This window comes from Sturnira hondurensis, unplaced genomic scaffold (assembly GCF_014824575.4).
Source record: "Sturnira hondurensis isolate 20B ecotype Veracruz unplaced genomic scaffold, ASM1482457v3 Scaffold0013931, whole genome shotgun sequence".
Lineage (NCBI taxonomy): Eukaryota > Metazoa > Chordata > Mammalia > Chiroptera > Phyllostomidae > Sturnira > Sturnira hondurensis.
The window spans coordinates 3,345,214-3,357,828 of NW_028086562.1; the positions used below are offsets into that span (position 1 = coordinate 3,345,214).

The 12,615-nt window shown below is 63.0% G+C and overlaps 1 protein-coding gene across 4 annotated transcripts in view; it reads right to left on the bottom strand.

Moving 5' to 3' along the window:
• Window positions 1–232: 232 nt before the first annotated feature.
• Window positions 233–12,615, bottom strand: part of PRDM16 (PR/SET domain 16) — a 283,393-nt gene continuing 271,010 nt past the window's right edge. For 3 of the 4 annotated variants that reach the window (XM_037062126.1, XM_037062125.1, XM_037062128.1), the window contains 5 exons: window positions 11,038–11,207; window positions 10,606–10,780; window positions 7,105–7,338; window positions 6,125–6,302; window positions 233–4,980 (listed from right to left, as the gene is read on the bottom strand). In XM_037062126.1, the coding sequence (XP_036918021.1) occupies window positions 4,846–4,980; window positions 6,125–6,302; window positions 7,105–7,338; window positions 10,606–10,780; window positions 11,038–11,207 (892 nt within the window). In that variant the 3' untranslated portion in view covers window positions 233–4,845. The remainder of the gene's footprint in view (window positions 4,981–6,124; window positions 6,303–7,104; window positions 7,339–10,605; window positions 10,781–11,037; window positions 11,208–12,615) is intronic. The other variant, XM_037062127.1, reaches the window with a different exon arrangement.

Consider the following 12,615-nt stretch of genomic DNA (forward strand, 5'->3'; position numbering starts at 1 on the left):
GAGGGCCAAGGCGCCTGGAGGCCACCGCTCTCCCTGCAGGGCTGTCCAGGTACTTGGTGCCCTCCCTGGCCTGGTGGTGCTGTCGGGAGGATGGCGTCCCTGCACCAGAACATGTCACCGGGGAGGCCGGGGCCAGGCTGGTGAGGCTGGGCACTGGCTGGCCCCGCTACCCCAGGCTTTTCTCCCTCAGTGAAGCTCGTTGGCGCGGAGGTTAGAAAAGCACACGGATTTATTGCATATCGATCTCATGTATAAATTCATGGTAGCCTCCGAAAGATTACATTTGGTATACAGTCCTATTCTACAGCATTAGCCTCAAGATCAGCGTGGCCTAGGCTCCATCGTAAAGAAGGTTCTCTACACGCGTGCTTCCGTCTCTCTCCAGCGTCCGAACGAAGGCTGCAGAAGCGTCCTCCCCGCGGCCACCGGCCCGGCCGCGCCCGCCGCCGGCCACACCCGGACGTCCGTGGGAGCTGAGAGCGGCGCCACGCTCGCGCTGGTGGCTCGGGACTCCTCGGGCCCTACTCACACAGTCAGTCCATAAGTGCATCTACGCGATTTTCCTTTCCATAAAAACGTCACGACCAGACACGATAATGACCGCTAAACACCAGCCATGCACAGTTTACTGGTAACAGAAGCAATTTACAATCTGGGGACATGGGACGAACACCAGCCTCCTCCTTAATGGTCTTTTCTTTAAAACATTTTATGAAAACCAGACATTTACATTTCCTTTTCAACACTATACAGTCCTGAAAGAAAAAAACAAAAACAAACTCAACCAAATCTGTAAGGTAACGGCGGCGAAGGACTGCGCGCCACCACGCAGGGGCGGGCTCCCCAAGCGCATGCGCGCAGGTGGCCCCGAGTCGCGCGTCCGGGTCTCCGGGCTCAAAGCCCCGGAGCCCACGTGGCCGCTCGTGCGGCCGCCGCTCCCGGAGGAACCTTCAGCCTCGCTTTGCTCGCAGGTAATTGCACGTTCGGACACTCAAGCCACCTTGCCGGTTTCTTTTCTTTCTTACCTTCTCTTCCCCCGGAAGTGGAACTACGAATCCGTGCCAGAAAGGAATACAACCCAGAAACTGGAATGGAAGGAGATGAGGAACACTCCTCGGAATAACGCAAGAATGTCTTAGTCACAGTGTCACGCGTGGCCACAGAGACAGTTACATGGCTTTCGGTACCCGGCTGGCCGCCACTGGCCGGGAGCAGCTGTGTCCTCGGGGCCCGTGGGGACAGGGGGTGCCTGGCTCCCCGTCCGTCCCCGGGCGGCAGTGCAGGGGTGCGCTCTGCAGGTGGCGCTGCACCCCCTTCCCCAGGACCGCACAGTGAAGACAGCTCAGTAGATTTCAGTCACTTGGGCGGGGGCGGGGAGGGGATGGCGGGGGGTGCGGGGCGGGGGCAGGGGACCACAATCCAGTGCTTCGAGGCTGACACTCGTGATACGTGTTTCGGCAAGTGCTCTGCGAACGCTCACTGAGGAAGCAGCGAGGACGGAGGAGGCTGAGGGCCCCCGAGTTTCCGCGGCTGGACTCTGGAGCCACGGGGCCGGGAGGCCATCAGGCTGGGACAGACTGGCTGCGCTCTTGGCCTTGCACAGGGAGGCCACGTGGCTGGGTGGGCTCTTGGGCTCACAGATCCATGGATCCATGGATCCACAGGTCCACGCTCCAGGGTGTCGGGCCAGCTGCGGAAATGTGCACCCCGGCTTTGAACCGGGGGGTCCCTGGGTCCCATTCACGGAGTGCCTGGCTGGCCAAGGGGTGGGCAACCCACGTGTCCTGACCTGGGGTCCCGGGAATCTGAGCAGCAAGGGGCAGAGGTGCCGCTGCTTGGGGGCGGGGTCTGAGGGGTGTCGGGGGTAGCAGGCAGCAGGCCTCCTTCTCAATTTCCTCTTGGGGATAAGTGTCAACTGTCTCAGTGCAGGAAGCACATGCGGCTGGACAGAGGGGCCCTGGCTCTGGGCAGACCTGGCATCATGGGCCACCCGGGTTACAGCCCATGAAGACAGCATTGGGCCAGCTGCCCGGCCAGCCACATGGGCGTGTTGGTGTGGAGGCTGGGATCTTGGGATTGTCTGGCTAGGCCAGATTCCCGGGCCCCAGGGGTCTCCTGGCATAGGCTGGCACCAGCGTCAAAGACCTGGGCATGGGTGAGCGGGCCGGTGCTGAGCCTGGGGCCCAGGAGAACTGGGAAGGGGGCCCGCTGCGCTCTGGGTCACACTGCGCTTTGAAGCAAAGCCTCCCAGATGCATGAGGCAGGGGAGTAAGTGCATTCGATTGGGGGTCCAAGGAAGGGGCCCCCCAAACCTGCCAAGTGCTCCAGCCCTGGCCCTGGGCTTGTTCTCAGGGGACAAATGCATGGGCGTTGAAGTGTGTGGCGCGGGGCTCCTGGGGAAGGGAGAGAGGAGGAAAGAGAAGCTCGTGGGTGGGAGGTCTGCTGTAAAGATAGAACGGGACCACCAGAGACCCAGGGGTGGACAGCAAGGGCAGCCCTGGTCACTCAGGTGCCACCCACCCAAACTGCTTATTTCAGACGGAGTCCTATCGCAAAAGAAAGCACACACCTTGTTCTTTAGCAGAAGAAATCATGTAATTTGGGTTTGCACAGAGCGGGTGTTTTGATCTGACGTCACCTTTTCGAAGGGACCCCACCCAGATCAAGGGGAAGCTGGGCGTTCGGAGCCACGCCTGGCAGCTCCGGCTGAGGGACGGGCGCTGATGCTCATGCAGAGGTGTGAGAGGTCGTGTTGGCAAACCCGTGTGGCTGAGGTCACAGCTGGCTCCTCCTGGCAGCCCCCAGGGGCCACCACTGGCACACGTGGGCAAGGGGCCTCGGCACACCCCGGGGCTCAGTCTGGCGCCCCCGTGAGGGTTGGAGAAGGAGGTGAGCCCCGCCTTCCCGCTGGGGGTCTCTGGGGTGAGGCTGGACCCCCGCCACCCACGCAGATGACTGAGGCCCAGAGCCAGCGTGACATGCACATGGGGCGACAGCCTGGTGGGGATACTCCCCTCCACCCCGGGGCCAGAGCTGAGGACACGGCCCCTAGGAGACACGACCCACACAATCCACAGTCACGGTTTGTAAGGGCAACTTGGGCGATTTTCTCTCTCTCGTTGGGACACTATTACTCTGTGTTTCTGCCAAATGATAAAAGAAATAAATAGAACACTTGTCTTAAATGCGATACAACTGAAACTCAGATTTAACAAAACACGTGATTGTCTGGGAGACGGGCGGCGGCGACGGCAGAATCCATGGGGGGCGCGGGGGCGTTTGGCACATTGAAAACCGCCCCACTCCCTGGGTTTCGGCCACACGACACATAAACCTTATTACACGGTTTTGGTCCTTCACCGGGCACTTATATTAACATTATTTCTTCACAATAAGAGTGTCTAATGCCAAAAATACTGTTAAGGAGGAAATAAAATAAGAAAAGAAATGAATTAGAAAAAATTACAAGTTATATACAGATTAAGGTAAATTCCATCAGGGAAAAATTATTATTTGAAATTGGCCCCTACGGGAATAATTTAAAGCCCACGAGTGGAGAAGCAGACTGGTCCCCGGGAGGGAGACGCTGTCCCCGACGGGGCTGTACTGTCTTCATGCCCTGCAGCAGGTGTCCAGGTGTCCAGGTCCTGTCTGCATGTCCTCCGGGTCTGAGCCAGGTCCCACCTGCCAAGAACCCCCATGGAGGGCGGGAGGGGCCTGGGGCTCGCGGGGAGCTCGGAGGTCTGCTCGGGGGAGTGGGTGGCCGCCACCGGAGTGCCCGCCACCTTCCCTCTCCGGTCTGATGGGGTGGGGGCCGGGCGGCAGACTAGGTTGTGGCTGGTGGGCCGCCCTGTTTCCTGAAGAAAAGCAGTCAGGGCACGGAGCTGGCCCAGGGGCGGCCAAAGACAGACCCGGGGAGGAACATAAGCTGCTCCACCTACCTCTCCGACCTTCCTATAGAATTGGGAGGTCTCGAGAGGGGCTGCTTGGGGACTGAGGGCCTACATCTCGTGTCACACGTCAGGCACAGTCCCAGCCTCCGGCCAGCCTAGGACACCGCATCTAAGAACCCTTGTACAGTCAGAAATGGCTCACGGAAGTGGCCCCATGCCCCGGGCCGATCGGGGCCGCTGGAACCACCTTGGCGTCACGCATGGGGTCGGGGGCAGGAAACTCCTCCACGGTCCGCAGGATAAAGACTGCGCCCAGCACAGTGCGGGCCCCCAGGCGGGCTTGGGTTTGCACAGATTCCAAAGCGATGCAAAAATGACTTTTAAAAAACAACTGGCGAGTCCTTGTTCCATTTCTTTTTTCTCTTCTTCTTTTTTTTTTTTAAAAAATACTGTCTATTTTTAAAACCACATGCTTAAATAGACTCTGGCATCAACAGGATTACCAAAAGCGTCATTCTAGTCATTTTCACTATAAAAATTGTTCGGGCCGTCTCCCTCTCCAGATCACAGCCGTCTGCCCTGCCCTGCCCTTCCGGTGCCCCAAAGCGGCCCTGCTTCAGTTTGGGGTGAAAACCCCACCCCTGTCCACGGGGCCGATGCCACCAGGTCGTTCCCGTTGCCAGCAATGTCCCTGCTGGGTGCGGTGTCATTCTCAAGTCCGACTCTCTGAGGTGTGACCTAGCAACAGGGCTTCCGGTTTCTGAGTTTTCACTGGAAAAGTTGAGTTAAACCAAGGTGGGGGGATAGACAGTGGTCAGACGCAGGTGATGAGGGGGCTCCCTGGCCCCAGGCCGCGCTGGTCCCCGAGGCCTGGCCTCCACCTTCCACAGCTGAGGGTTCTGTCGGGACACGGGGCTCCTAGCGTGGACTCTGACCCCGGCCCCCGGGCCGGTCAGAGGTGGTTGATGGGGTTAAAGGTTCCAGACTCTGGTGCGGGTCCCGTGATGCTCAGCCAAGCGTCCAGGGGACTCTGGGTGGCGGTGCGGAGAGGCGTGTCCTCCGACAGGGACAGCATCATTGTGTACGCCTGGCAGGGGACACGGGACAGGGGACATGGGACAGACAGGTGAGCGGTGTGCACGGGGCCTCTGCAGACCCCAGGCCGACCCCGTCCTTGCCCCTCCCCAGCCTCCCGCTGCCCCCAGCCCACTCAGACACAGGCCCCAGATGGGAGGGACAGCGAGATGCCGGGGCCCGCCCACACCAGAGGCCAGACAGACGGCCCCCGCCTGGCCTGGAGGAAGGAGACAAAAGGACAGTAGAGGGCAGCCAGCATGCCCTGGCCCTGGGGCTCCCTTGGCCTCGAGGTGCTCACCCCGTGGTCACCTCCCTCATTGCCACCCCCGTTTCTCCACCTGGTGCTCGGCAAACATGTATGGGCAAGCGTATGCTTTGGGGAGGGGGCTGGGTATGGCTGGTGGTCACTGCGGAGACCCCATCCCCAAGGGTCAATCCCTGCCCGGGGCCACCGGGGTAGACCATGGGACGGTGCAGACCTGATCCAGGGAGGACTGGGAACCCGCCCCAGACAGCCCACGGGGCACCAGGGGACAGGCCACCACAGCAGGCGGGGCTGGGGGGAAAGCTCACCCCTTACCCCACCCCAGTTAACACTCAGGACGAAATTAGTAGGAACACAAAGACAGACACACAGACGGCTTTGCTCAAACTTGGGTGGGCTGCAGAGAGCTGCCTGCGACCCTGCCACCCCCAGCCCCATCTGGCTACACTGGGGGTGCAGACAGGAGACAAGAGGCGCCAGGGGCCCAGCTTGCTGCCGCCTGGCCCCGTCACAGCGCCAGCTCAGAACCAGCGCCCTCCTGCTGGGCAGCGACCTGCAGGGAAACCTGGGCTGCCAACCACCCTGGCGGGATCTCAGAGGGAGGCCGAGGCAGCCTCGTGCCAGACACCTGTGCGCGGAGGCCTCCCTCTGGGGACGAGAGACGTGACTTCCGTGCCCCTGAGTGCTCCGGCTCACGTGCATCTGCTCTCAGCCTCTCCCTGCCCCATTCTTGCTGGCAGGGAAGTGGCAGTCCCTGGGGCGTCCCTCTAGCTGAGGCAATGAGCACAGGAGGGCCAGTGGGCCCTGTGTGCCCCCAAGGTGGGCGTGGAGTGTCCCTGCCATCCGGCCTGGCGGGGCAGGCAGGGCGGCGGGCTCTGCGGGCACCTACCTGGTTCTTAGCCTGCCTGTACAGGGTCTGTTTTAGGGCCTCAGAGTCTAAGGCGGAATTAAGGACATCTTTAACTTCAAAAGCTTCCTCGGCTGCTCTGCGCAGGTCCAGCCCCTTCCCAAAGGTCGGCACCGGCTCCAGAGCTAACGGACCGCCTGCTCGCTGCCGCTCAACACACCTGCACCAACGACCGGGAGACGCCTGCGGTCAGCCCGGCCGCCTCGGCTGCCTCGAGGACTCCTGCGTGCGTGCCGCAGCGTCTCCACCAGCCACGTGCACAAGGAGACAGACACACAGACACGTGGACACCAGGACAGAAGCCACACGGATGCAGGAAATGGACGGAGCACCTCGGGGGTCAGTATGAACACACGTGTCCCACGCAACAGGTGGGGTGCCCAGGCCCCCGGGAACGAGACCAGAGAGGGGAGACCTTGGTTCCCCAAGACCCTGGGCGGCTCCAGAGGGGCCTGAGGGCCCCTGTTCTGGGAGTGGGGGGAACAGCTCTCTCCAAGGGGGTCCGCAGGGGCTCTCAGAAAGCTGGCACTGTCGCTGCTGAGGTGGCCAGCATTCCGGATGTGGGGGCAAGTCTCCAGCCAGCACAGGGGGGGTGCAGCCCTGTGCCAGGGCCTGTAGGAGGCTGGGGGGTCACTCCCCAGACTAAGGGGCAGTATGGCTCTGCCTGGGGGTCTGGGACCAGCTCACCCTACGCCTTCACCTCCCACACTGCTCCCAGGCTTCGAGATGTGCGTGTGGGCATGCACACACACACACACACACACATGCAGGGCTGCGTGGCTGGGCCCTGGCTGCTTCCCCAGGCCGGGGCCTCCCCCCTCAGAACTGCCCGTGGGCAGGGAGGATGGCGGGTCCTCTGCTGGTTTCAGCCTGAGCCACCCACAGATGCCTAGGTCCCTCGAGGGCCGGGCCCCTGGCGTGCTCAGCTGCCCCTGCTGTGGCCCACAGAGGCCTGCGCCCACCTTCGGGTGTGGTCAAAGCCCACGGCCAGGGAGGTGGGCGGCTCCTCATCCTCTTCGTCCTCGTAGGCGCTCTGGGCCTCAGGTGTGGGGGACGGGTGGTCCTCTGGGGACTTCCCTGCCAGGCTGTCATCTTCCTCCTCCTCCAGCTCCTCCTCCTCCTCCTCCCCGTCCTCTGGCTTCCCACCGGCTAGGCCGGGACACTGGGGCGTGCCATCCAGCTCCTGGACTTCCGGCCTGAAATGACAGGGTGGGAGTTGGCCACGGGCCCCCAAAGGCTGGCGACTCCGCTGCAGTTGGCTCCTCCCCAACGTCCCCCGACCTCTCAGCTCCCACGAAGAGAGCCTGCCTTCGTGGTCATAAAAGCCCCAAGCTGCGGTCATGGGCCGTCGCTGCCCTTGGCCGAAGCCTGTCCTTGTGGGGTGAGTGATCCAGGCAGAGAAGGAGGCTGGCTAAGCGTGTGGCAGGGGGTGGGCAGGACTCCGTGATGCCACAGTGGACACCAGGCCATGTGGGTCAGTGTGACAGGGGCACTGTGGCCAGCTGGGCCGGGAAGGGGTCCTGGGCTGGAGCCAGGGCTGGGTGCTGCACAGTGGACGTCTTAGGGCCGTCTGCCAGCCGGCCCTGATGGGTACAGCTCCTCCGGCCAGCCTGGAAGACTCCAGGACCCTGGGACAGCCCAGGGCAAGCAGCACAGCCGGAGGGCCTGGGGCCCTGCAGAGGGCAGGCCGGGCTGCTGTCAGCTGAGGACCCTCCAGACGGGCTTGTCTCTGTGACCAGGTCCTTGACTTGCAAGCCCCTCGGGGGCCCTGCAGCCCAGGCGAGACCCCTCTGCTCTGGGTCCTCGTCATTAAAAGGCAGAGGAAGCGTGTCGGGTGGGTGTGGTCACGGCTCGTCCTTCAGAAATCGCTGCTGGCACAAGCGTTGTTCATCAGCAGGTCCATGGTGGGCGGGCTGGGAGCGAGGGCCCCCTGGGCAGGTTTCCATGCAAAGCACTCCCTCGCCGAGCTCCCGCCGGAAGCCCGGTTCTCTGAGCCCCAGATCTCCTTCCTCTCAGACCTCACACAGCCCGTGGGGGGCTGCCCACTATAGTCAGGGGAGACATGGGGCCTTCTCCCAGCATGGACAGGGCAGGCGTCCCCTCCAATGTCCAGGACTTGTCCTTGTGCAGGGACACTGGGCTGGGGACCCTGCTTGGGAGGGTCTGGGCCTCTCAGAGCCTGTGCCCTCTCAGTGACCTGAGAGCACCTCTCTGTGCCGAGGAGCAGATGAGCAGGTGGGGTGGCCACGGGTGCCGGGATGTGGGTGATGTTTGGCAAGTAGCCTTGTGTGTCCTTTAATCGAACCAGAGCGGCTTCATGTGTGAGCCCCCTGCCTGGGGACAGGGCCCCGCTCACTTCATCTTTGTGTGCCCCCCCCCAGCCCATTGGTAGGAGCCCTGCACCAGGTGGGCACTTGGGGAGGGGGCCTGCCAGGCTGAGCGTGGGACCCAGAGGCTGGTGGTGGCTTCCGACAGAGCGGACCAGGATGTGGGCTCAGGCCTCCAAACAGCTGCCCCGGGGGGCGGGAGGGGGGACGGACGCGTGTCCCAGGGCGGCAGGCACACAGCCCAGGGCTGGGGCTTCGACAGCGGGGTCTCTGCTCCCAGTTCCCGAGATGCAGTCCAAGATCCAGGCATCACGGGGCTGGACCCTCTGAGGTCGGGAGGGCCAGCCCGTCCCAGGCCGCCCCCAGCTCCTGGTGGCTGCTGGCCTCCTGGGCGTCCCCTGGCTTATGGACCCCTCAGCCCCGCTCTGCTTCATCTTCATGCGGTGTTTTCCCTGTGTGCGCGTGCCTGCGTCCAAATGTCCCCTATGGACCCAGTCATACGGCATCAGAGTCACCCAGCTCCAGTGTGACCCCATCTTCCCAAATAAGGTCACATTCTGGGGTCCTGGGGGCCAGGACTCCACCACACGCGTTTGGCAGGGACACACTTTAGCCCTCTGGTTTCAGGGGCTGAGAGGCTGGGAAGCCTGGTGGGCCCTAAACCCCCCGATGGTCGAGGGAAGGGACTGAATGAGAACTGACCGTGGTGACCCGGCCTGGACGGAGCTGCCAGAGCCCCAGCCTCGCACACACTCTGTCTGTGACATAAGTCGACTGAGATGGGGGTGCCCACTTCCACCAGTGATGTGGGGTGCCCTGCCAGGTCCCCAGGCTCCCTGGAGCAGGCCTCAGCAGGACGGGCCACCCAAGGGCCCTGCTCTCTGGGGGACTCGGGGCAGCCTCCTGTGTCTGAGCATCACTTGGTTCCCTCCCCTGGCAGAAACACTGCAGGCAAAGGTCAGGGGACAGGGTGGCACTGTGCCCTCTGCCCTAGTGGGCCTCCTGCAGTGTCTTCCTCATGGCTGACAGCCAGCCTGCCACCAGACTTGGGGTGGGGAGACTTTCTGGTGCCCCTGGGCCCACCCCATGGGCAGCCCCAACCCAAAGAAGATGGACTGGCACACCCCTGCCCTGTGGTTTTGCCCTGGGCACAGGGTGACAGGCAGGGGGATGGAGCCTGGATGTAACCTGGTGCCCGGGCGCTCCAGCCTGGGACTTCCTCCGAAGGTGGCACTCGTGCTGCCTGAACCCCACAGGCTCTCTAGTGGGGGCTGCAGAGTGGGCCGCCTTCCCAGGGGCCCCGCCCTGTGCCCCGAGAGCCTGGTCACCAGGAATACCCAGCCCCCCCGAGGGGCTGGCAGGTCCCCGGGGACCTGGCTCCTGGGGATGCTCCTCGCTTCCTGGAGTGGATGGGGAGGGGTCTGGGCCCTGAGGACTGTATGGCTGCAGCCTACCCATCCTCTGGGCCTCAGTTTCCCCTCTGCAGAATCAGAGGCTCACATTCCTCGGGAACCCTGGAGTCTGACCCTTGGAGTCTGGCACTGGCTTTCTCCCAAAGGGGGCCCGTCCTGGGCCTGGCGTGTCCTCCTCGGGGGCGGCAGCCCTATGACCCGAGGTAGTGCTGAACCTCCTTCTCCTCCTCCTCCTCCTCGCATCCCAATTCTGCCGTATTTCTGAGGGTGCTGGTGTGCGCATGCGCAGGCACGTGTGTTTAAAAGGGCACCACTCTTGTTTGGAGACTCAGAGGTTGGCAGGACCGTGGCGGGGGCCCTTGGCAGGCTGACATTTGGCTATACCGTGCGAATGTCAAGGCTGAGCTGCACCAGCTGCCAGGAGGCCTGCCTGCCTGGCGCTGCGGTAGGTGCAAACCTGCATCGGCACCTCGTCCAGATGGAGAAACTGAGGCAGGGAGGGGCGCCCTTGCTGATACTCCCCCAGCTTCCAGGCAGCAGATCCGGGTGGACTAGGTGTCAGCTGTGGAGCCCGTGGGCTTCACCTTCTGCTGTGGGACCCTGGTCCCCGTCCAGGTGCACCTGGGGGCAGGTGCGGGGTGGGGGGGGGGCGCTCTGGGCTCAGCCACAAAGCGGGGCTGCGCATCCTCACAGCCCTGCAGCCCCTCAGGTGTGAGTGTCTTACCTTTTGTCTGTTCGAGCTGATGCTTGGTTCATCTCGCTGTTGGCAATAAAGTTTCTGATTTCAGAGAAATAGGAGTCTTCTTTCTCGTCTAAAAGTGCGTGGGTGTCCGACTCGGAGGTGGGGGAGGAGGCGCTGGTCCCCAGGTGGTTCGTGAGGACCCCGGAGTGCTGGCTCACTGCATGGACGGGGCGTCAGAGGGGGGGCCTCCGCGGGGCTGCTCCCCTCCCCGCCTGTCCCTGCCAGTTCCCGCCAGTCCCTGCCTGTCCCCGCCCCTCCCTGCTCTTCCCTCGCCGGTCCCTCTCACTTCTTTCCCATCAGCCCAGTCTCTCCAGTCCCCGCCCCCGCCCGCCGGCGCCTGCGCCCCCAGCCTGGCGGTCTGGCCCCGCCGTGCCCCCGGCGGGGTGGGGGTGGGGGCGGCGTGCGCGGCCCCACCTGGCGCGTGCTCGTGCTCGTGCTTCTTGAGGTGCCGGTCCAGGTTGGTCTGCTGCCCGAAGCAGCGGCTGCACAGGTGGCACTTGAAGGGCTTCTCCTTGTTGTGGATGTTGCGGACGTGCCGCTGCAGGTTGGAGGAGATGCTGAAGGACCGGTCGCAGTATTTACACCTGCAAGACACCCGCCCGGGCCTCAGAGGGGCTCCACACGGGCCGGGCAGGACCCCGGCCCCGAGTGGGCCCACGCCCAGAGCTCTCCCGGGTCTCTGCTTGCTGTCAGGCCCCCTGGCAGGTCCTCCCGGAGGGCGACATGCTCCCGGCAGCCTCAAGGGGGCAGCATCTCACCGTGGAAAGGTGCTCAGGCCGGCTCCCTGCAACTGTCTTGGCTGCAGAGACCCTGCCTGGTGCCAGAGAGTGAGGAGAGCCGGGTCTTAGTGGTCCCTGGGCTGGACCCCTCTCCCGGGGGGCCTCGGCGTGCCAATCCATTAATGGGGGTGGGGGGGCAGCCCCGGATGCTCGCGGAGACGCAGTAGCTCCCCGGTCTTGCCTCTGTCAGGCGGCTTCCTCTACAGGGACCACAAATGACCACAGTGTCCCCTGTGGCATGAGTGGTCAGCCCACGGGCTCAGTTCATCTGTGAGCCCTCCAGCCTGCCGGACACACTCGGGAAGGTCAGGAGACACCCCTTCCTGCAAGGCTTCTGTCACATCTGCAGAACCTTCTCTTGAGACCCCGAGTTTATCTCAATGAATAGCCATGATGAACAATCAGAGATGCCTGCCATGTGACGGGGCCCCCGCAGGTGTGGGACGCTTGTGCAGGGCACGGCACGGCCACTGTCAGGACCCCACGCAGGGGGAACAGGACCGGGGCCCAGCGATCCGGGCGTGGAGAAGCCAGAAGTAGAAAGAGCCGAGCGACCCGGAAGGAGCCTGCAACCCGGGCTCTGCGGCCACCCCCGCGGCCTCCTCCTGGTGGCAGGGGTCCTAGCAGAGCCAGTGACCACCGGCTAATGCGCTCCCACCCATTCTGTGTGCCTGGCTGGAGTCGCACACACATGTGTATATGCACGTGGGCAGGGGAGCACGCACACAGTAGACGTTAGCGTGCACATGTGTGTACACACTCATTTGCACAGGTGTGCACAGTGTGGGTGTGCATGCCGCACATACATTGGTATATGTGTGCACACAGTGTGTGCATTTTAGTGTGCACTGCATGTGTCTGCACATGCACACATGTAGGTGTGTGCAGGTGTATGCACACTGAGTGCATGTGTTAGAGTGCATGCAGGTGCCCACAAACAGGCGCACATGTGGGCCACAGGCACACAAGTACGTGGGTTAGCATGCGAGCATGCACACAGGTGCACACACGCTCATGTACACACATGGTGTATGCAGTGTGGGTGTGTGCACACTTGTGGTGCGTGTGCATGGGCAAGCACAGGTGACCTTGGTTATCAGCGCTTCTCCAGGGACACTGTCTCCTCTGCCCCGATGACCTTGGGCTCCCAGACCTCAGGCTCCCAGACCTTGGCCCTGCTCCTCAGGGGGATGCTCAGGGAGGACCAAGGGCA